This window comes from Oncorhynchus tshawytscha, linkage group LG08 (genome assembly GCF_018296145.1).
Source record: "Oncorhynchus tshawytscha isolate Ot180627B linkage group LG08, Otsh_v2.0, whole genome shotgun sequence".
NCBI lineage: Eukaryota > Metazoa > Chordata > Actinopteri > Salmoniformes > Salmonidae > Oncorhynchus > Oncorhynchus tshawytscha.
The window spans coordinates 47122553-47147285 of NC_056436.1; the positions used below are offsets into that span (position 1 = coordinate 47122553).

Here is a 24733-nt window from a genome sequence, read left to right on the forward strand (position 1 = left end):
TGAATTCAGCCGCCAACATTCCTCTGCACTGCCACGCACAATTTGATTGGCTGCTGTCCGATTCCAACTTTAATCCGTTAAATGAAGAGTTGATGGCTGCACACTTTTTTTAATAGCATCGTTTTTAATATTTGGGCTTGGGGAGGGTTTCGAGTCAGAAGGCTCAAGTCCAAGTCAAGTCATGAGTCATTGGTGTTAAAGTCAAAGTCGAGTCCAAGTCATCATATTTGTGACTCGAGTCTGACGCGAGTCCAAGCCATGTGACTCGAGCCCACACCTCTGGTATCATCATCCCATCCATATTATCATTCTGAGCGCCAACTAGGGAACTCATTAAGCTTGAGGTGGGACTACCCTGGGGCATGTTGGTAGTCTACAGATGTAACACTTGTTTGTTTGTCAGCCGTTCAGCTGTAACTCCTGTGCTTCAATGGACAACATCCCAAAGGGAGCAGACATAGTTTTATAAACCTGCTTTAACCTTCTCTGTGGCAGTCTCTCTGTATCCCACAGCTGTGACAGGCGTGACACTAAGAACCAAGGATATAACACACTCCCATACCTGCCGGGGGGGATTAGAGATATCCATGTCTGAGGTTGCAGGAGACCTGTGATGGGCGGAGCTACCTCGCACAAGGACTATATGAACGCGCTCGAGTGATCATTGAATGGCGATGATCTGTCATTGGGCCTGTGAAATATTGATATCACATACAGTGACTTATGTACTAAGTACTCCTTCTATTGTAGGATTCATGAAACCTCCGCTTCAATGGCTCTCGCTTTTGAGTATGATTGACACCAACACAATCACCACAGATAGACATAACGATAATCACATAGACATAACAATCATCACAGACAGACATATAAACAAAGCAATCATCAGAGATAATAAAATGCATAGCAAAGAAACACCAACTCTGTAGCCACTCAATGCACTCTAAATTCTTACAAAAAGCATGCTGTTGTATACCTCTTGTGTGTTAAACTAGTATTTAGGAGCAATGTTTATTTGATGACAAAGAATGTTTGTTTGTTTTTTGGCCCCGCAAGTACAGAATCTAGTGCTGCATGTAGAAATAGTCCAGTGAAATCTCCCCCCCCAGAGGTCTGACACAAACTCCTCTAGTGGACGTTAGCCAGTGGTCGGCTGATTTGAAGGAACCCATAGCCATATAATCAAAGTAAGTAACACCTCTCTACATGAAAACAAATGGAAGCAATTAAATGAGTCATATCGATGATTGAAAAGGTCAAAAGGGAAAATGTATAGCTGACCTGATTCACAACTGCCAATGCTAAGAGCATGCAGGAGTTCAGATGTCTTTGGCGATACACCACTTACAGTTGTGTGTTAGCATGGACATTGAGATGGAGCACATAATTGGTTTTCTTTATACAGTGATGTATTTGAAAGAACAACGTGGGTCTCTCTCTTCTTCTCTTTTAAAGTCCACCCTCCTCCATCACAATAATCCATACAAACATGTATTTCTATTCAGGAGTTTGTCTGCGGTTTCACCCTTGCAAATGTCAACACAGACTTTGGTGTCCTGGGAGGCAGGGATACACTGTCGTTCCGTGAACAAAGCCACATCCATATTTACCAGGATTTCTCACAGCTGCACATTTGAATACATAGACATGTTGTTTCCAAATGTAATATAATTCAATATCACATATCCCTCCATTTGGCATTTGGTAGTTGTCACCTTGAATGGAATGGTTCCTTTAAAAAGCCTGCTCTGAAGCAGGTTATTCAAACAGGGATGTGTCCAAAATGGCTCCCTATTCCCTATATAGTGCACTGCTTTTGACCAGAGTCCTGCTTCGTATTTCACTCAGGATGATCTTTATAGAAGATCACAGCTAGATTTGGATCTGTGTCCATCCTGTTTGGTAGATTTTAGTTTGTCTTTTTGCCACTGCATATTTCATCTACAAGATAAACCTGGTTGACAGATAGTTAATGGCCTCATTTAGAAATGCTGGCACAACTCTAGCTGGAGTTCTACAAATAACAACAAAGAACATACACTTATCCATCAGCTATCTCTCGGACTCAGACACACACACCCATAAAAGGCGAGGCCACAACCTATACTTTGCTCTCCCCTTCCTTCCCCATCAATCTCTTCCATCAAATGAAGGATTCTGAGAAGCCACTACTGATCTAGACACGTACCTCTCACTCCACCATTTCTTCCCTCTCTACCTCCCTCCCTGTCAAGGCTACAACTGTGGTGGCCCTATTTACTCCCCCCTTAGACCTTTGGCAAAAAGAGAAACCCTTTTTTAACATGACCTGTTCCGATGTAAAGCTGTGGTAAAACTGTGGGAGTGTTCATGCTTCCACATTGGACTTCACAGAATGGAAAGCTGACCAGTTCTTTAATATTGTATATTATGAGTTGTTGAACATTTATTGAACTATGTCTTGTGTGAGTACTCTGTCTGGACAATCTGTGACTATGCTGCATTATATCAACAGGTGAGTAAATGGGTCATTCTGACATGCACACACTCAACCATACACATATGCACTACACTCACACACATTAATTATGAGAAACGAAAAGTATTATGACAATTAGTACAGTCTCACAATCTCTAGCTTAATCTATTTTCACCTATTGATTCATTTTCTCCATTGCTCTGGGTTCACACACTGAGCGTGTTCTTGTAACTAATCTGAGGCTGGTTGTTAATACCAGGCCCAGCTGTCAATCACAGGAGTGATTAGGAGGGTGTGATGAACAGACACGTGTCTTACACCAGCCCTGAATCAAAGCTGTCATCTTACTCAGGCTTAGGGATATGACCACTCAGCCCTTCTATCTAACCCACAATAAGAACAGTAATGAGGAGAGCCAAGTTCTATCCCAAATTGCACCTTGTTCCGAGGGGCACTACATTTGACCAGAGGCCTATGGGAACTGCGTAGGGAATAGGTTGCCATTTGACACACAGCCCCAGTCTCAGAGACAGGCTTTAGACACAGAGACAGCCTTTGATTGTGTCCTTCAGAGCGTCTGAGAGTCGTTGAAGATGAGATGTGTTGTAATTAAAAACAGGAGAGGCTTTAGACGAAAAGAGGGTTTCAGTCAGTGGTAGAGACTTTACTTTGATCTCTTGATAAGATCTCTGTCCCTTCAGAGAATTCCCTTGTTCTACAGTCAATCTCTACTGAGTCTGTATCACTGTGGAGGAGAGGAGAGAAAGAGGAGCAGATAGTGTGCGTGGGCGCGTGCGTGTGTGTGCAAGCAAGTGTGTGAGGCCATGGTCAGGGCAGGGGTGTGTGTGAATAGAGCAGGCGCCTGCTGCTAGCCGTCTGATCTTCCTGTTGCGTTTTTAGGACGGGCTCTCTGTGATCACCTCGAGGCGGGGTGACTCGCGACTCTGACCCAGAGCTGTACTATACTGTATAGAACAGAAAATAACAGTAAAAACACATCAACATACAGTAAGGTGTCTTCCTACCTGATTCCACTTTCTCACTCCTCTGCTCCTTCCCACCTGCCCTCTCTCTCTCTGGATGGTAACTGGCCCCTGCATCCCCTGCTACAGTTGAGCAGATTGTGTCTGTATTCCACGCTGCTTCCAAACAAAAGGCATGGGACCATTTCTCCAAAGCTCAACGCAAGAACCTGGACGTGTGGCGCAAGCAAGCAGAGGTTGGTCATTTTACTTTTTCTACAATTATTTAAGCATTCTATTCATTTGGTGAAGTGCAGTATAGTCTCCATATTATTGTGTCCTTTATGTGAACAATATGTAAACATCTCTCCAGTATTCCAGCCTCCAACTACTTTTTGTGAAATTCATGGTGTTGTCTTGGCAGGATGATTTGTGTTGGAGTATTAAAAGCAAACACTAGCTTTAAAACAAGGCTTAACATTAGCCTTAGCTTAATTTAAATGGTAAAAATAACTGGTCCTAAAATGGAACCTTGTGGTATTCTTTAAGTATTATAAAGGAACTGAGATTGTAGAACATCAACATTAAGTACTAGCCTAAGAGGTAAATACTAGAGCTAGCCTAATAAACACAGGATGAAGGCTAGGCTACACCCAGTCTCTCTACTTAGTTCAGTCCCAGAGTAGGAGCTTCGGTCAGGACCAGGTACAGGCTACTTACCCCTCTCTCCTCTGAAGGGAGTCCAGTCCGGTGAGTGCTCAGTCTCACTGCCAGGAACAGGTAACGGTAGACTCACCCTTTAACTCAACCAAGAGTACACTGGATCTCTTTTTACATAACACCTCAAAACACACTTATGTTTTCTTTATTTTATGACTCTCTGATTGTGCTTTCATCCAGTAGGTGAACAAATAACCTACTTTAATGTTTTGTTTCGTGTAAAATGTAGGTCATGCTCAGATTTGTTCTCTATTTTCTTTGTTGTTTCCAACAAATGCTGCATTAATTACCACAAACACGTTTCCCTATTTAATGGAGGGTGTTCAAGTGTGGCGCTGCTGTCATTTTAGGGCCAAACAGGTAAGTTTGATCTGGGTATAAATCTCTGAGGACACCAATGTGTAAACAGCAGATATGATGTGTAATTTACAGCCTAATCTCTATCTCACAGTAACACTGACACGGTCACCGTGGATCACAGGCTGGAGACGGTGTAGCTCTTCTATGGAGATCCTAGTGCAGGAGATATATTACAAACTAGTTGAACAGACTCATTACAAACTGTTGATGCACGGTGGCAGTGTATAGGTGTTCTGTAAAGTGAGAATCATTTTTATGTGCAGGTCATGTGTAACTGACGGTATACAATTTGATGGGTTGGTAGCTGTGTGTTTGGGTGAGTGTATATCATGATGGACTCAATCAGAGGTATAGCTGATATGTCTTGATCTCAGACTGTAGAGACTCTTCTGCTCTAAAGGTAGGTGTGAGGTGGTGTGTGTAGACTAGTGACATCACTCCTCACTAAGAAGAAAATTACAATTATGCCTAATTTACCCCTTGCGTGTATATACGCAACACAAGAACCCAAGTTCATTATTGCAGGGTTGCACTTGTCTGTGTACGTTTGCTACGTAACTATGCAGGACCACGGTTTTGCATAGGTCATTGTAGTTCTTGTGTTGGGTACCGACTAGGGTAAAAATTAGGCTTAATACACATAAACATGACATTGCCTGTTTATTTTTCACAGCATGGAGCTAAAACATCCCTACACACATCTCAATGAAGCTCTATGTGAATATTAATGTATTAAAAACACATTTGCAATATAATACAGTACAATCCTAATGACACCAGGAATAGAACTCTGGAGAGTTAACAACTCATACTGAGAACTAGATGCATATTAACACTCTACTGTTGGCTGTGAATATTCAGTTATTGTGATCCAGCAACACTATTCCCTGCAGAATTATAAACATGCGTGTGGTGATACCTGGAACTGAGCTCTTAACACAGATGTATCACCTTCTGTTGTAAGTGTAGATGGCTTAATGACGCAGCTTTACCCTGTCATATACTACTGTCAATGGACATCTCTGTCGTCACCAGGGCCAATCTTCTACTGTTCTACTGGACATAATCTCTGTCGTCACAAGGGCCAATCTTCTACTGTTCTACTGGACATAATCTCTGTCGTCACAAGGGCCAATCTTCTACTGTTCTACTGGACATAATCTCTGTCGTCACAAGGGCCAATCTTCTACTGTTCTACTGAACATAATCTCTGTCATCACCAGGGCCAATCTTCTACTGTTCTACTGGACATAATCTCTGTCGTCACAAGGGCCAATCTTCTATCGTTCTACTGATTTTGTCAGACCTTGAGTCTCGGGGATCAAGTCCTTAGAGGAATATTAGAGCTCTCTTATTGGGAGTTTATTTATTGATAGACAATGTCTTTCAATGCAGAAAGACTGTTGTGGCGTGTGTGTCACTGTGCTGTAAATGGAGAACAGTGATGTAGCAGTCACACAGTAATCCAGCAAAAATATTCCAACATTTCACCAAGGTTTTCCAGAAATCCTAGTTGGACGATTCCAGATTTCCTGTTTATTCCATACTGATTCCAGAAATCTTCCATCCAGGAAGTATTTTCCCACCCTACAGCAGTATCTTTATTGAAGGTCTGTTCTGTATTTGTCAGACAACAGGATGCACAGAATAGCAGGACTGAAAGAGTGCAGAAGTTTCACTGTCAGTCTGAAACAATCACAACAAACATCTGCTACCTTCCATCCATTCATTTATCCATTTGCCTCCTCACACAGTCACTCATCCATTTACCTTATTTATCCATTTACCTATTCAGATCCAGCCATCTATCCATTCCACAAAATGGGTGCCTTTTGCTTCCCTTTGATATTTTAAGTAGAAATTATGCACCGATACTGAATTTTAAAAGCTTGTTATTTTAAATGAAGTGCACGTTAATATACAACACATGGATCATTTAATAAATCTGATTTTTCTTTACACGAATAAAGGATTAAGTAAGGGTTCTCTCTCTTTTTGGTCTATTTACACGTCAACCCTCTTTGCCCAATTCATTTGAGGAAAACTTTACTTTATTAAACTTTCATTATGTGTGAAACATGTATCATTCTTAATTTTGTGAACACCATATGGTCCAGTGCTCTTCACCGCATGAGGAGTAATGGCCGAGGAGTAATGGCCCCACAGTAACTTAATAGGTTTGATATTATATATCAGTGTATTTGTACAAGAGATACTTGATCAATGAGAAAATGTTGGATTTATCGCAAACATGCCTTTAAATAATATACTGAAAGAAATATGAATGCAACATGCAACAATTTAAATTATTTTTTTGAGTTACAGCTCATATGGAAATCAGTCATTATATAAATATAAATTAATTAGGCCCTAATCTATGGATTTTACATGACTGAGAATACAGATATGCATCTGTTGGTCACAGTTATTGTCATACATAAGACTGCCAGTCTCGTTGTGATTGACCGTTAGTTAACATAAACACGTTTAGTATCTCCAGGACTCCACTCATACAAGCAGATGTGTAGCTTTGTAATATGTATAAAAGTCTAAATAAATTGAATACACACCATCACAATAAATCCAATATTTATTTTTGTCAGGTCTGAAGAAACATGATATGAACATTTTTTATTTCAGAAGAAGGGAATATGAGTTGGCTTACTGTATGTTATCTGGCTATGCTCCATGTCGGTACATTTAGCTGATAAGATATGCTTATAAGTCCCACACCATTATTTTATATTATATGATTTTATAGTAAGAAGAATGTAATTGAATTTAGCTGAATAAAATAGAAATATATATATTTTTCCTGTGTCAATGTTGAGCATAAAAGTGATTATTTGTGTCAATGTTGAGCATAAAAGTGATTATTTGAAGCAGGTCCTATACTCGAGATTTAGAGTTATTTGGCAACTTTAGTTGTGAATGATGCAATCCTTAGAATGTCTTAGAAATCAAAACGTATATGGGCTACATGATGCTATTGATGATTGGAGAAAGTAGAAAAAAAGCTTGCTCTCTGTTCCTTGACTTAGGCTGCACAGCTGTCCTCTGCACAGCTGAACCCCCCCCTCCTTCCATTTGTTTTGTACACTGTTGCTACTCGCTGTTTATTATCTATGCATAGTCACTTCACCCCTACCTACATGTACAAATTACTTCTAACCTGTACCCCCACCCACCGACTCGGTACTGGTACCCCCTGTATATAGCCTCATTATTGTTATGTTATTCTGTTACCTTTTATAATTTTTTACTTTATTTTATTTGGTAAATATTTTCTTAACTCTTCTTGAACTGCACTGTTGGTTAAGGGCATGTAAAGTAAGCATTTCACTGTAAGGTCATGTCACGCCCTGGTCTTAGGATTTTGTGTTTTCTTTATTTATTTGGTCAGGCCATGGTGTGACATGGGTTTATTTGTGTTGTGTTATGTATGGGGGTTTTTCGTAGGTTTTGGGATTGTGGCTTAGTGGGGTTTTCTAGCATAGTCTATGGTTGCCTGAGGCGGTTCTCAATCAGAGGCAGATGATTCTCGTTGTCTCTGATTGGGAACCATATTTAGGCAGCCATATTCTTTGAGTGTTTCGTGGGTGATTGTTCCTGTCTCTGTGTTTATTGTCACCAGATAGGGTGTATAGGTTTTCACGTCCCGGTTCTTGTTTTTGTATTATCGTGTTTCATCTTCATTAAAGATGTATCGTATTAACCACGCTGCATTTTGGTCCGACTCTCTTTCGACGGAAGAAAACCGTAACAGGTCAACACTTGTACTCGGAGCATGTGACAAATAAAGTTTGATTTTATCGAGTGATCATATTTTCACCCATCAGAATATTCTCAGTTTAATATTTGTATTTACTAGTATGTAAAATTGGTTTTGATTATGAATGGTCCAATTCACCTTCAGCTCCAATCCACTGTGACTCTGTTCAGGAAATAGACCCAAACAAAAAGATGATTTCTCTCAAATGTGCACAAATGTGTTTACATCCCTGTCAGTGAACATGTCTCCTTTACCAAGATAATACATCCACCTGACAGGTTTGGCAAATGAAGAAGCTGATTAAACAGCATGATCATTACACAGGTGCATCTTGTGCTGGGGACAATAAAAGGCCATTCTAAAATGTGCAGTTTTGTCACACAACAGAATAGCACAGATGTCTCAAGTTTTGAAGGAGCATGCAATTGGCATGCTGACTGCAGGAAAGTCCACCAGAGCTGTTGCCAGATAATTTAAAATACATTTCTCTAAGCCGCCTCCGACATTGTTTTAGAGAATTTGGCAGTACGTTCAACTGGCCTCACAACCTCAGACCACGTGTAACCACACCAGCCCAGGACCTCCACATCCAGCCACCCGGACAGCTGATGAAACTGTGGGTTTGCACAACCGAAGAATATCTGCACAAACTGTCAGAATGCTTCTCAGGGAAGCTCATCTGCATGCATGTAGTCCTCACTAGGGTCTTGACCTGACAGCAGTTCCTCGTCATAACCGACTTCAGTGGGCAAATGCTAACCTTCGATGGACCACTGGCATGCTGGAGAAGTATGCTCTTCATGGGTGAATGCCGGTTTCAACTTTATCGAGCAGATGGCAGACAGTGTTTATGGCATCGTGTGGGCAAGCGGTTTGCTGATGTCAACGTTGTGAACGAAGTGGTGGTGGTGGTGGGGTTATGGTATGGGCATGCATAAGCTATGGACAACGAACACAATTGCATTTTATTGATGTCAATTTGAATGCACAGAGATACTGTGATTAGATTATTCCGCAGCCATCACCTCAAAATTTCAGCATTACGATGTACTGCCAACATTGCAAGAATCTCTACATAATTCTTGGAAGCTGTAAATGTCCCAGTTCTTCCATGGCCTGCCTACTCAGACATGTCACCCATTGAACACGTTTGGGATGCTCTGGATTGGTGTGTACGACGTTTTCCAGTTCCTGCCAATATCCAGCAACTTCGCACAGCCATTGAAGTGGAGTGGGACAACTTTCCACAGGCCACATTCAACAGCCTGATCAACACTATGTGAAGGAGATGTGTCACGCTGCATCAGGCAAAAGGTGCTAACAGGTTTTCTGATCCACGGCCCTACCTTTTTTTTTACGTACAGTATCTGTGACCAAAAGATGCATATCTGTATTCTCAGTCATGAAATCCATAGATTAGGACCTAATGAGTTAATTTCCATTGAAGTGTAGCTTGTAGCAGTGTAACTTGATCTGATGGAATGGCTTGTCCGCCACTTTGTGAAAACCAAGAGTGCATTGAGTGAATGTTGGAAGGAGATCCTGGTTCCTTTCTAAACATAGCAATGTGAATACACAGGATTCGGACCACAACATAGGTGAAGTGTATGAAAAAGAGTTGAGTCCACATTCAAAGGCAAAGGATTGAGATTGGTTCTTTTAAAGAGGACTGTGTGTGAACACACCCTAAGGGGAAGTTCACTCCTCTACTCTGAGCTAGACACAGCCAACAGCACAGTGGCTACAGCAGTATGCTTATAGGACAATTATATCAGTACAGTTATACTCAAAACAGTATAGGACATACATTACATGCAGGCTGCTGCTCTCTGCTATCTGCTGTCCCATCAGTGCAGCAGAGGGAGAACTCAGTCCTGCTCTGAGACCTGCCATCATGTCTTATCTCATCTCCACTCCTCATGCTCTCTGTGTATCGCTCTGGGTAGAAGTTGCATTTAGGATCAGCTCACCCTCTCAATATCCTAAACGTACCGATATAGATGGAAAGCAAATCTGAACCTTAAATCAGTTTGCACGGGCAACTTCAACCACTGTGTGTGTGTGTGTGTGTGTGTGTGTGTGTGTGTGTGTGTGTGTGTGTGTGTGTGTGTGTGTGTGTGTGTGTGTGTGTGTGTGTGTGTGTGTGTGAGTGTGTGTGTGTGTGTGTGTGTCTGAGTGTGTGTCTGAGTGTGTATGGGTTTGAGCCATGTCTGCAGCCAGGCTACCCAGGAGGAGTTTGTTCAGAAGGAACATTGTCATAATCCTGTTTTGTTGTGTTGTTTCCCTCCAGGAGATCAGAAACATGCAGAATGAAGAGCTGATGGGGATCAGACGAGAGGAGGAAATGGAGATGTCTGACGATGACATGGAGGATACACACAACCCTGACGAATCAGGTACACACACACCTGATATAAAAACTAACATTAACTACACACTCACCACACACACTTTCGGGATATGGTTGCTTCCTTTTCTTCTTAGTTGTAGAATAGATCTGTAGCACAGCCCTCTGTCTCAGTGTCATCAGCTCATTCACTCTCTAAATGGACAAATTAAGTTGGAGAGGAGACCATGCAGAGACAATATAATGGGCTTCTCCAGGCTGAGTGTGTATGTGTGTGTACTTGTAGAACTGTGTGTGCGTGCGTGTCACTCTAATTGAGGATGCTCACAGCTGGAACTGTGTGTGTGTGTGCGCATACTTGTACACTTAAGTGTGTGTGTGTGTGTGTGAGAGAGTCAGAGAGAGAGAGCGTGTGTGTGTGCACTGCTGGTAGACACTCTGAGACAACTATCAATCATCCAGTAGCCCTTCTCTAAAGCACCTTTATGGCAAAATAACAGGTCATATATCAATATGGAGCAGGGGTGACAAACATATGGCCTACGGGTCCAATATAGTGGGGGATTAGCTCATCTAGACTAAAACCAAATCGAAACTGTGTAGAAATGATAATGGACCTACATTCATACTGTTTATTGACTATGTCCAGCTCACCAATACAGTGTTTCCTCTGAAGTCATTTAGCTGTGGCGCTGCGCCACGGCAAAATTATTGCCGCCACGGCAAAAAAACATAAACAAATCTTTCTGCTGAGGTGTACTTTGAAGATACTGGAACAGTCCACAATTAATTTTCCTTTGCAAACAAAATAAGTAATGACCTATCCGGTTTGTTGTGATTGTTGTGTGAGAGAAATATTCCTTGAGGCGCATTCAAGAGTGCCATGAGGAGGGAAATTCAAGAATTGAATAAAGGCTGCAAAAATAGGCTAAAAAAAAAAAAATAGTGCGAGTTTCTCAGGTTACTAAACCTTTACCAGCGCACCAGTTTACACTTGATTTGGACTGCGTATGGTCTAATGAAGGAAAGTCTGAATAAATGTAATAATGAACTGATAATTAACTGAATTATCGAAAATTAATCGGCCTACCTGCTTGCACTTTGTGCAGGCTGTGTATCCATCTACCGCATTGTCCTTCCAAACTAGGGATTTCACTCGAGCAGCACCTTATTTCCACGATAGTGTCGTAGCCTATTCCCTTATCATAACCATTCTTTTTTTTCTCCGGTTAGGCCTACATTAGTCATTTTCGTTTGAGATAAGCTATCCAGGGAAAGTAATCTGGGTAACGTGTCATATTCTCACTGGGGAGAGGGAAATAAACTCTGCGAGTGGACATATTAGAACGTTTTAGCACCACACGAGTAATGGACAGTTCCCAGGTCCACACCCACTCATGGATGAGTGGCTGGAGGCCTTATGTCTGCCTCAATGCTCATAGAATGGAATTCGCAACACAACAAGCTACTGGGTTTTTTCAAAGTCTTATCTTGATTTAAAATGTTTCCAACCCGCAATGTAATTGTTCTGAACCTAGAGCCGTCCCAAGGGTTGAAAGAATGTTGTCGTTCCACCAGTCAGCAGATTATTTTGCGGCTCACCAACAGGTAACCGTGGGTGTCCGACCCCATGCAGGACTCTACTAATGATTAGCCCAATAGGGTAAATGCAGATAGGCAACCCCATGCTTCAACCAATTTATTTATAGCCACTATGCTGCTAGTGGAACACGCATATAGCCTACCAGGCTATATTCATGGTCCAACATGTTAATAATTTGTCAAAATAATTTTACCAACTTCTGGAGGTGGGAATTTTATTTCCACCTTTTCAGACCCCAAAAACAGTTCAACCTGTCCTCTCTGCAACCTTTTCCCCCCACTGCTAAACATTTTTCCAGAGGATACACTGAGCTAATAATAGCTGAAATGAAAAGTAGACCGTCAGGGAGCACAGAAATTACCAAAAACGACTGATTGAGGAATATTATTTGTACATTTTGAAGGAAATATAATGGAAAAAATATGTTTTATCCTGAAAAACTCCCCAGTCCTTAACGATTACAAGCATACACATAATATGAAGCAGCCAACACTATACTTAAAATATGGAGAGTAGTGCTCAGTAATGTGTTGTGATGGATAAAAAAAACATAAAGCATAACATAAAGCTTTGTATTCAGGACAAAAGTAAATTGATTTGCCACATTTTTTTGCAGTATTACCTTAGTGCCCTGTTGCACACAGTGTCATGACATGACCATTTTTTTATCAAATAATTACCTATTATGTTTGTTCGTGGATTAAATTAATCATGTAACATTTAACTCATTAGGAATTTGGGGCACCACAGGAGAAGTTGTTTACCGAGTTACCGTCTCCCGAATTAACTCAAGAATATACAGTTGAAGTCAGAAGTTTACATACACTTAGGTTGGAGTCATTAAAACTGGGTTTTCAACCACTCCACAAATGTCTTGTTTAACAAACTATAGTTTTGGCAAGTCGGTTAGGACATCTACTTTGTGAATGACACAAGTCATTTTTCCAACAATTGTTTACAGACTGATTATTTCACATAATTCACTGTATCACATTTCCAGTGGGTCAGAAGTGTACATACACTAAATTGACTGTGCCTTTAAACAGCTTGGAAAATTCCAGAAAATGATGTCATGGCTTTAGAAGCTTCTGATAGGCTACATAATTTACATAATTTGAGTCAATTGGAGGTGTACCTGTGGATGTATTTCAAGGCCTACCTTCAAACCCAGTGCCTCTTTGCTTGACATCATGGGAAAATCTAAAGAAATCAGACCTCAGAAAAAAAATGTAGACCTCCACAAGTCTGGTTCATCCTTGGGAGCAATTTCCGAACGCCTGAAGGTGCCACGTTCATCTGTACAAACAATAGTACATTTCACATAAACACTATGGGACCACGCAGCCGTTATATCACTCAGGAAGAAGCCATGTTCTGTCTCCTAGAGATGAATGTACTTTGGTGCGAAAAGTGCAAATCAATCCCAAAACAACAGCAAAGGACCTTGTGAAGCTGCTGAAGGAAACAGGTACAAAAGTATCAATATCCACAGCAAAACAGTCAAATGTCCTCTGGTCTGATGAAACAAAAATAGAACTGTTTGGCTATAATGACCATTGTTATGTTTAGAGGGAAAAGGGGGAAGCTTGCAAGGTGAAGAACACCATCCCAACCGTGAAGCACAGGGGTGTCGGCATCATGTTGTCGGGATGCTTTGCTTCAGGAGGGACTGGTGCACTTTACAAAATAGATGGCATCATGAGGCGGGAAAATGACGTGGATATATTGAAGCAACATCTCAAGACAACAGTCAGGAAGTTAAAAACTTGGTCGCAAATGGGACTTCCAAATGGATAATGACCCCAAAGTTGCGGCAAAATGGCTTAAGGACAACAAAGTCAAGGTATTGGAGTGGCCATCACAAAGCCCTGACCCCAGTCCTATAGAAAATTTGTGGGCAGAACTGAAAAAGCGTGTGCGAGCAAGGAGGCCTACAAACCTGACTCAGTTACACCAGCTCTGTCAGGAGAAATGGGCCAAAATTCACCCAACTTATTGTGGGAAGCTTGTGGAAGGCTACCCGAAATACTAATTGAGTGTATGTAAACGTCTGACCCACTGGGAATGTGATGAAATAAATAAAATATTAAATAAATCACTCTCTCTGCTATTATTCTGACAATTCACATTCTTAAAATAAAGTGGTGATCCTAACTGACCTAAGACAGGTACTAAATGTCAGGAATTGTGAAAAACAGAGTTTAAATGTATTCGGCTAAGGTGTACATTTAAACTTCAACTGTATGTTTACCGATAACAGTCACTAATTGATAATTTCCTCATATCAGTATCATTCTGAACGTTGCAGACTTCTTAAATCTGCACAAACCCGAGTCTTTCTAATCATTCCGTACCACACAAATTGATTTGATGATTTATTTACTAACAAACTAAATGATAACACAAGATACACACACACGGTATAGGTTATTGATTAGAAACTTAACAAGGTTAGACAACAATATGACACTTGTTACACAAGATGGAGAGTTAAAGAGAGAGAGAAAGCAAGAGAGAAAGGGAGGCAACACTTGTATACACTCACAGTAACCCTAATACCTGCCCCGAATGCCGCTCTTTTGTGTAAGAAGTAATGCATGTATTTACTTGTTGAATGTCTTTGTCTGGTATCGCTGTTTGGCCCAGGCCTTCGTGGAAAGGGTTCCGCTTTGTGAGAAGGGTTTCAATTGGGCCTTCTTCTTCGGATGGCCTTCTCCTTCGTTCTCAGGTGTAAGTCTCTTATTGTTCACAATGTCACAATGTCCTTCTTATTAGTTGTCTGTTTACTTGCACTCATTCTGGAAGAGTGGCCTTCTGAGGACGGCTAATCAACCGTGTCGATGATCCCCAGACAGGTGATGAGAGCAGTGTAGGCGACGAGGATTTGAAGAGAATAACCGGATGGTCCTACATAAATTCACTTTCTTAGATACAGTACTTTAGAACAGCTACTGAACCGTAGCATTTATTGTTAGAGGTTCATTTGTCTTCAACCTCGTGTTGAGTTCCAGGGTTGTGACAAATGTAGACCTAGCTGCAGCTTGTGGTCCATTTAGTCTGGAATGTTAATTCTTAACTTTAATACCCTCTGTAATAAAGGGGGTGTTTTCGTCTTGCTTGACACGCTCTCTGGGCTCCCTGGAGCGTGGATAGTTACGAGGCAAAGTATCCTAATTACTATGAGGTCGTTAGAGAACAAAAAATCACAATCCTATCGTCACAAAAACGTTCTCTTCATCCTTGATATTTTCTACACCACGTAAAGGATGTAAACCTGATATACACAGCGTAAAAGCTCAAGTTAGTGTTTTCGTTATAACGTCTTTATATCATTTTTAATGACATCATAAAATAGACGTTCATTTTCCATATTCCATCTCTCATCATTCCCAACATTTAGGTGATGAAATGTATTGTCCAGGGTTCATTATTTGATGTTGAAGTTTTGGGCGGCAAACTCTTCTGTAACAAAAAGACATTTCCATTCACCCATACTAAAGACCAGAAAGGAGTCATCTGCTGCATAACAATATTCGATTGACGTGAGGTGTCATAAAACCACCATATCAACCCCCCCCCCTCCCTCTGCGGGTGAGAGGGTTCTGTAGACGCTGATCCACTGTCCTGATCTTTGGAAATGCTCTCACAGAAGCGGCGCTCCTAGTGGCTGGGGACTTTAATGCAGGCAAGCTTAAATCAGTTTTACCAAATTCTTACCAGCATGTCACTGTGGCTTCTGTGCAACCAGGGAGAAAAAAATCGTCGGCCACCTTTACTCCACACAGAGATGCATAAAAAGCTCTCCCCCGCCCTCCATTTGGCAAATCTGACCATAATTCTATCCTCCTGATTCCTGCTTACAAAGGAAAAACTAAAGCAGGAAGTACCAGTGACTCGCTCAATATGGAAGTGGTAAGATGACGTGGATGCTACACTACAGGACTGTTTTGCAAGCACAGGCTGAAATATGTTCTGGGATTAATTTTTTATGTTTTAATTTTTTATTTTATTTAACCAGCCTTTATTTAACCAGGAATGGCTCATTGAGATTAAAATCTATTTTTCAAGAGCGCCCTGGCCAAGGTAGGCAGCACCAAGTCATTACAAAAAAATTACAGACAGACATGAAAAAACTACAAGTAATCTAGTAAAAACCATTGAATTCACAAGAGTATAAAACAGCAAATTAAAAGCATTGACACGTCAGGGAATCAGCCTCAAAATCCTTCATCAGTGATTTAAAAACACCAATCGGAAACAAGTTCTTCCAGTTTAAAAGTATTTTGTAAGGTGTTCCAAGACGATGGCGCAGAGTACATGAAAGCCCTTTTACCAAATTCAGTTCAGACATTTGGAACAGTTAGCAGGATAAAGTCCAGCGAATGAAGAAAGTACCCACCACATTTCTGAACAATAAAAATGCACAAATAAAAAGGTAGTAAACCCAAAATGGCTTTGTAAATAAAAGTATACCAGTGACTGAGCCTACGAGTGACTAGAGAAGGCCAGCCAACCCTGGTATACAAGGTGCAGTGGTGCGTAAGGGTTTTGCAGTTTAAAATAAATCTCAAAGTGCCATAGTAAATAGTGTCAATTCTCAAACACTGAGCGGAAGCATTCATATATAAAATATCCCCATCCAATGGCATTGAGGAATACGCCACCTCAGTCATCGGCTTCATCAATAAGTGCATCCCCACAGTGACTGTACCTGCATATCCCGACCAGAAGCCATGGATTACAGGCAACAACCGCATCGAGCTAAAGGCTAGAGCTGCCGCTTTCAAGGAGTGGGAGACTGATCCGGACGCTTATAAGAAATCCCGCTATCCCCTCAGACGAACCATCAAACAAGCAAAGCGTCAATACAGGATTAAGATTGAATACTGCTACACCGGCTCTGACGCTCGTCGGATATGGCAGGGCTTGAAAACTATTAAGGACTACAAAGAGAATCTCAGACGTGAACTGCCCAGTGACGCGAGCCTACCAGACGAGCTAAATGCCTTTTATGCTCGCTTCGAGGCAAGCAACACTGAAGCATGCACGAGAGCACCAGCTGTTCTGGATGACTGTGTGATAATGCTCTCCGTAGCCGATGTGAACAAAACCTTTAAACAGGTCAACATTCACAAAGCTGCTGGGCCAGACGGATTACCAGGACGTGTACTCAAAGCATGCGTGGACCAACTGTCAAGTGTCTTCACTGACATTTTCAACATCTCCCTGACCGAGTCTGTAATACCTGCATGTTTCAAGCAGGCCACCATAGTCCCTATGCCCAAGGAAGCGAAGCTAACCTGCCTAAATGATTACCGCCTGTGATACTCATGTCGGTAGCCATGAAGTGCTTTGAAAGGCTGGTCATGGCTCACATCAACAGCATCCTCCCAGACACCCTAGACCCACTCCAATTTGCGTACCGCCCCAACAGATCCACAGATGACACAAGCTCAATCGCACTCCACACTGCCCGTTCTCACCTGGATAAAAGGAACACCTATTTGAGAATGCTGTTCATTGACTACAGCTCAGCGTTCAACAACATAGTGCCCACGAAGCTCATCACTAAGCTAAGGACTCAGGGACAAAACACCTCCCTCTGCAACTGGATCCTTGACTTCCTGACGAGCTGCCCCCAAGCTGATCCAGCTGATCCTTAACACTGGGGCCCCTCAGGGTGTGTACTTAGCCCCCTCCTGTACTCCCTGTTCACCCATGACTGTGTGGCCAAACACAACTCCAACACCATCATTAGGTTTGCTGACGACACAAAAGTGTCGACAATGATGAGGCGGCCTATAGGGAGGAGGTCAGAGAACTGGCAGCGTGGTGCCAGGACAACAGCCTCTCCCTCAATGTGAGCAACACAAAGGAGCTGATCATGGCCATTAACATCGACGGGGCTGTGGTGTCCACATCAACAACTAACTATAATGGTCCAATAGATACCAAGACAGTCATGAAGAGGGCACACCAAAACATTTTCCCCATCAGGAGACTGAAAAGATTTGGCATGGGTCCCCAGATCCTCAAAAGGTTCTACAGCTGCACCTGACCAGTTGCATCAGTAGGGCATCCTGACCAGTTGCATCACCGCCTGGTATAACCACTGCTAGACATCTGACCGTAAGGTGCTACAGAGGGTAGTACAAACGGCCCAGTACATCACTGGGGCCAAGCTTCCTGCCATCCAGGATCTATATACAGTGGCTTGCAAAAGTATTCACCCCCATTTGTCCTATTTTGTTGCCTTACAACCTGAAATTAAAATTGATTTTTTTTGGGGGGGGGGTTGTATCATTTGATTTACACAACATGCCACTTTGAAGATGCAAAATATTTTTTCGTGTGAAACAAAAAAGAAATAAGACAAAAAAAATCTTGAGGGTACATAACTATTCAATCCCCACCCCCCTCTATGTCAATACTTTGTAGAGCCACCTTTTGCAGAAATTACAGCTACAAGTCTCTTGGGGTATGTATCTATAAGCTTGGCACATCCAGCCATGGATTTTTGCCCATTCTTCAAAACTGCTCCAGCTCCTTCAAGTTGGATGGGTTCCGCAGGTGTACAGTAAGTAAAAGTCACACCACAGATTCTCAATTGGATTGAGGTCTGGGCTTTGACTAGACCATTCCAAGACATTTAAATGTTTCCCCTTAAACCACCTGAGTGTTACTTTAGCAGAATGCTTAGGGTCATTGTCCTGCTGGAAGGTGAACCTCTGTCCCAGTCTCAAATCTCTGAAAGACTGAAACAGGTTTCCTTCAATAATTTCCCTGTATTTAGCTCCATCTATCATTCCTTCAATTCTGACCAGTTTCCCAGTCCCTGCCGATGACAAACATCCCCACAGATTGATGCTGCCACCACCATACTTTACTATGGGGAGAGTGTTCTTGGGGTGATGAGAGGTGGAGGTTTGTGCCAGACATAGCGTTTTCCTTGATGGCCAAAAAGGTAAATTATAGCCAGAGTACCTTCTACCATATGTTTGGGGAGTCTCCCACATGCCTTTTGGCGAACACCAAACGTGTTTGCTTATTTATTAGCGTCCCACCTGGCCAACATCCAGTGAGATTGCAGAGTGCCAAATTCAAATACAGAAATACTCATTATAAAAATTCAGAAAAGATACAACTATTAAACATAGGTTTAAAGATTTAACTTCTTGTGAATCCAACCACGTTGTCAGATTTAAAAAAAAATGCTTTACTGCGAAAGCATACCTTACAATTATTTGAGAACATAGCCCAGCAGACAAATCATCAAACAGTAACCAGCCAAGTAGAAGAGTTACACATGTCAGAAATAGAGATAGAATTAAGCCCTTACCTTTGATGATCTTCATATGTTTGCACTCAGAAGACATTAATTTATTCAATAAATGTTTCTTTTGTTCGATAAAGTCTCTCTTTATATCCGAAAACCTCCGTTTTGTTTGTGCATTTTCTTCAGTAATCCACAGGCTCAAACACAGTCACAATAGGCAGACAAAAAAATCCAAATTGTATCCATAAAGTTCATAGAAACATGTTAAACAATTATTATATAAAATGTTCAGGTTATTTGTAGCCTAAATGATCTATAATATTTCAACCGGACAATAACGTCGTCAATATAAACAAGGCACTCTCTCTGGTCGCGCGCATGAAAAAGCTCTGTGACACGGCAGGGTCCACTCATTCAGACTGCTCTTACACTCTCATTTTTCCGAATACAAGCCTGAAACAATTTCTAAAAACTGACTTCTGGTGGAGGCGTAGGAACTGCAATTTGAGTCCGAAGTCAATGGATACTGTAATGGCATTGAATAGAAAATGAATGGATTTCGCACCATACTTCCTGAATGGATTTTTCTGAGGTTTTCGCCTGCCAAATCAGTTCGGTTATACTCATCAGACATTATTTGAACAGTTTTGGAAAGTTTAGAGTGTTTTCTATCCAAATCTACTAATTATATGCATATCATATCTTCTGGGCCCGAGTAGAAGGCAGTTTAATTTGGGCATGCTTTTCATCCAAAATTCCAAATGCTGAAGATACCCTAGAGAAGTTAAGCAATGGCTTTTTTTCTGGACACTCTTCTGTAAAGCCCATCTCTGTGGAGAGTACGGCTTAAAATGGTCCTATGGACAGATACTCCAATCTCCACTGTGGGGCTTTGCATCTTTGGTCTCTGTTTTGCTTCTCTGATTAATGCCCTCCTTGCCTGGTCTGTGAGTTTTGGTGGACAGCCCTCTCTTGGCAGGTTTGTTGTGGTGCCATATTCTTTCTATTTTTTATAATGGATTTAATGGTGCTCCGCGGAATGTTCAAAGTTTCTGATATTTTTTTATATCCCAACCGTGATCTGTACTTCTCCACAACTTTGTCCCAGACCTGTTTGGAGAGCTCCTTGGTCTTCATGGTGCCGCTTGCTTGGTTGTGCCCCTTAGTGGTGTTGCAGACTCTTTCAGAACAGGTATATATATACTGAGATCATGTGACAGATCATGTGAAACTTAGATTGCACACAGATGGACTTTATTTAACTAATTATGTGACTTTTGAAGGTAATTGGTTGCACCAGATCTTATTTAGGGGCTTCATAGCAAAGGGGGTGAATACATATGCACGCACAACTTTAAAAAATAAAATACAAATATTTATTTTGACTTCTTATGGCTAGCGGAACCCCTCGACAACATTCCCCTGAAAAGGCAGCGTGCGAAATTCAAAAATATATTTTTTTAATATGTAATATGTTGTGCGAAAGCACAACATATGATTATGTTAGGTCAGAGCCTAGTCACAAAAACACACACAGCCATTATCCAGCCAAAGAGAGGAGTCACAAAAAGCAGAAATAGAGATAAAATTAATCAGTAACCTTTGAGGATCTTCATCAGATGACACTCATAGGACTTCATGTTACACAATACATGTATGTTTTGTGCATATTTATATTAAAAAATCTCAGTTTACATTGGCGTGTTATGTTCAGTAATTTTTTGCTTCCAAAACATCCGGTGATTTTGCAGAGAGCCACATCAATTTACAGAAATAGTCATCATAAACTTTAATATCAGATACAAGTGTTATGCACAGAATTAGAGATATACTTCTCCTTAATGCAACCGCTGTGTCGGATTTAAAAAAAACTTTACAGAAGAAGCAAACCATGCAATAATCTGAGTACGGCGCTCAGACAACAAATCAAGCCATACAGATATCCGCGATGTTGGAGAACAGAAGTCAGAAATAGTGTTATAAATATTCACTTACCTTTGATGATCTTCATCAGAATGCACTCCCAGGAATCCCAGTTCCACAAAAAATGTTTTTGATTTGTTAACCCTAAAGTCCAACATTTATGTCCAAATACCTCCTTTTGTTAGCGCTTTCAGTTCACATATCCAAACTCACGATGCGCGGGCAGGTCCAGGCGAAAGTTCAGATGAAAAGTCATATTACAGTTCGTAGAAACATGTCAAACGGTGTATAGAATCAATCTTTAGGATGTTTTTTTCATAAATCTTTAATAATGTTCCAACCGGAGAATTCCTTTGTCTTCAGAAATGCAATGGAATGCAAGCTAACTCTCACGTGAACGAGCGTGACCAGCTCGTGGCACTCTGACAGACCACTGACTCATTCAGCTCCCATTCCCCCCTCCTTTACAGTAGAAGCATAAAGACTGTTGACATCTAGTGGAAGCCTTAGGAAGTGCAATTTGACCCCATAGACACTGTATATTCGATAGGCAAATAGTTAAAAAACTACAAACATCAGATTTCCCACTTCCTGGTTGGATTTTTCTCAGGTTTTCGCCTGCCATATGAGTTCTGTTATACTCAGGCATCATTCAAACAGTTTTAGAAACTTCAGAGTGTTTTCTATCCAAATCTACCAATAATATGCATATATTAGCAACTGGGACTGAGTAGCAGGCAGTTTACTCTGGGCACGCTTTTCATCCAAACGTGAAAATGCTGCCCCCTATCCCAAACAGGTTTTAAACAAGTAATATTTTACATTTCACTTCACCAATTTGGACTATTTTGTGTATGTCCGTTACATGAAATCCAAATAAAAATCTATTTAAATTACCTGCAGTAAAAATGCCAAGGGGGATGAATACTTTTGCAAGGCACTCTAATAGGCGTTGTCAGAGCAATGACCATAAAATTGTTGACTCCAATCACCCAAGTTTTCTCTTCTACCGCACGGCAAGCGGCACCGGAGTGCCGAGTCTAGGACCAAAAGGCTCCTCAACAGCTTCTACCCCCAAGCCATTAGACTGCTGAACAATTCATAAAAATCGCCACCAGACAATTTATATTGACCCCCCCCCCTCTTGTATAGTGTTGCTACTTGCTGTTTCTTTGTTATAAAAAAATTAAAATTTGACCTTTATTTCACTAGGCAGGTCAGTTAAGAACAAATTCTTATTTTCAATGACGGCCTAGGAACAGTGGGTTAACTGCCTTGTTCAGGGGCAGAACAACAGATTTTTACCTTGTCAGCTCCGGGATTCAATCTTGCAACCTTTCGGTTACTTGTCCAACACTCTAACCACTAAGCTACCTGCCGCCCTACCTATGCATAATCACTTCGCCACCACCTACATGTACAGATTGCCTGTACCGGTGCACACTGACTCGGTACCGGTGCCCCCTGTATATTGCCTCATTATTGTTATTCTTATTGTGTAACTTTTTATTATTACTTTTTATTTTAGCCTACTTGGTAAATATTTTCTTCTTCTTGAACTGCACTGTTGGTTAAGGGCTTGTAAGTAAGCATTTCACGGTAAAGTCTACACTTGTTGTATTTGGCGCATGTGGCAAATAAAGTTTGATGACAACAGGATGCATGTTTTGAAATATTTTTTATTCTGTACTGGCTTCTTTCTTTTCACTCTGTCAATTAGGTTAGTATTGTGGAGTAACTACAATGTTGTTTATCCATTTTCTCCTATTACAGCCATTAAACTCTATCTGTTTAAAGTCAACATTGGCTTCATGGTGAAATCCATGGGCTGTTTCCCTCCTCTCCGGCAACTGAGTTAGGAAGGACGCCTGTATCTTTGTAGTGACTGGGTGTATTTATACACCATCCAAAGTGTTATTTTATTTTTTACCCATCTACCAATCGGTGCCCTTCTTTGCAAGGCATTGGAATACCTCCCTGTTTTTTTGGGTTGAATCTGTTTGAAATTCACTGCTCGCTTGAGCGACCTTGGGTTACAGAGATGAGGTAGTCATTCAAAAATTATGTTAAACACTATTGCACACAGAGTGAGTCCAGGCAACTTATTATGTGACCTGTTAAGCAAAAGTTTACTCCCAAACTTATTTAGGCTTGCCATAACAAAGTGGTTTAATGCTTATTGACTGTAGACATTTCAGCTTTTCATTTTTAATCAAGAACCTAATTCCAACTTTGACATTATGGTTTATTGTGTGTAGTAGGCCAGTGACAAAAAAAATCTACATTTAATCCATTTTAAAGTCAGGCTATAATACAACAAAATGTAGAAAAAGATAAGCTCCTTGCTCAAGGGAACATCGGCGGAAGGTGGCACCGGAGATATTGGTGCCAGAAACCCTCTGGTTGCCCCCCCACCCCTTCATGTCTTTTAGTTTCTGCTTGTTAATCGTTGTGATCTCTGCCAGTTGCCAATATGATGGTCTCCCTCGTTATTATGCAGATATATGCAAACGTTATCATCAGCCTACCAGATTCGGATTCCCACCTCGTTTCATGTGTGACTTTGCTTATTATAAGAAAACACAGATAACAATCGTTGTCAGGAGGCTGTCGCTGTGGATAAGGGCACAGGATGTGCTGAGGGGACAGGTGTTGTAAAACCACTTCATATTTACAGCATTAGCTCACACCTGCTAAGGATCCTTGTAACCCAAGAACACAGGAGGAGCCCACCTAGTCTGTTTCTTTAAAAGCTAATCGATGTTAATGGTTAAGTGTCCTATTGATACATAGTGCAGAGTGTGAATGGCTTGGTGCTTCTACATTCATGCAGTATAGAGTGGGAATATGCTGGTGCTTCTCTCCTGTCAGCAGCCCTGTGCTGAGCTGCTGGAGTCAATGTCACGTTGTGGAGGGGGAATCGGCTGGCTACCCCAGACAGCAACTTGATGAGGCTCCCTGATTAAATACACACCTCACCCAAAACCTCCCTGCTGCTAGCTCTCTCACACGCAGACACACACACGCACGCACACACACGCACACACACACGCACACACACACACACACACACACATGTATGCGCACACACACACACACATGCACACACACACACACACATTAACCAGAGCAGGTGGATGACTCAGAGGTCTCTGTGTCTTAGAAGTCTGTATCTCTTGGTTCAAACACACCCTATGCCTGATTCAAAGAAGCCAGCATGAGTCTCTATGCTCATCTCTATGCTCATTCTAGGCCTCTCTTACACAATCACTCTCAGGTCTTATCTCTCCAGCTCAGCTACACAAACACACC

The 24733-nt window shown here is 41.4% G+C and overlaps 1 protein-coding gene across 3 annotated transcripts in view; it reads left to right on the forward strand.

The window, feature by feature from the left end:
* The window catches only part of LOC112256393 (ecto-NOX disulfide-thiol exchanger 2), a 217392-nt gene that overhangs the window by 168528 nt on the left and 24131 nt on the right, over window positions 1-24733 (forward strand). For all 3 annotated transcript variants that reach the window (XM_042325583.1, XM_042325582.1, XM_024429624.2), the window contains exons 8-9: window positions 3571-3677; window positions 10563-10668. In XM_042325583.1, the coding sequence (XP_042181517.1) occupies window positions 3571-3677; window positions 10563-10668 (213 nt within the window). The remainder of the gene's footprint in view (window positions 1-3570; window positions 3678-10562; window positions 10669-24733) is intronic.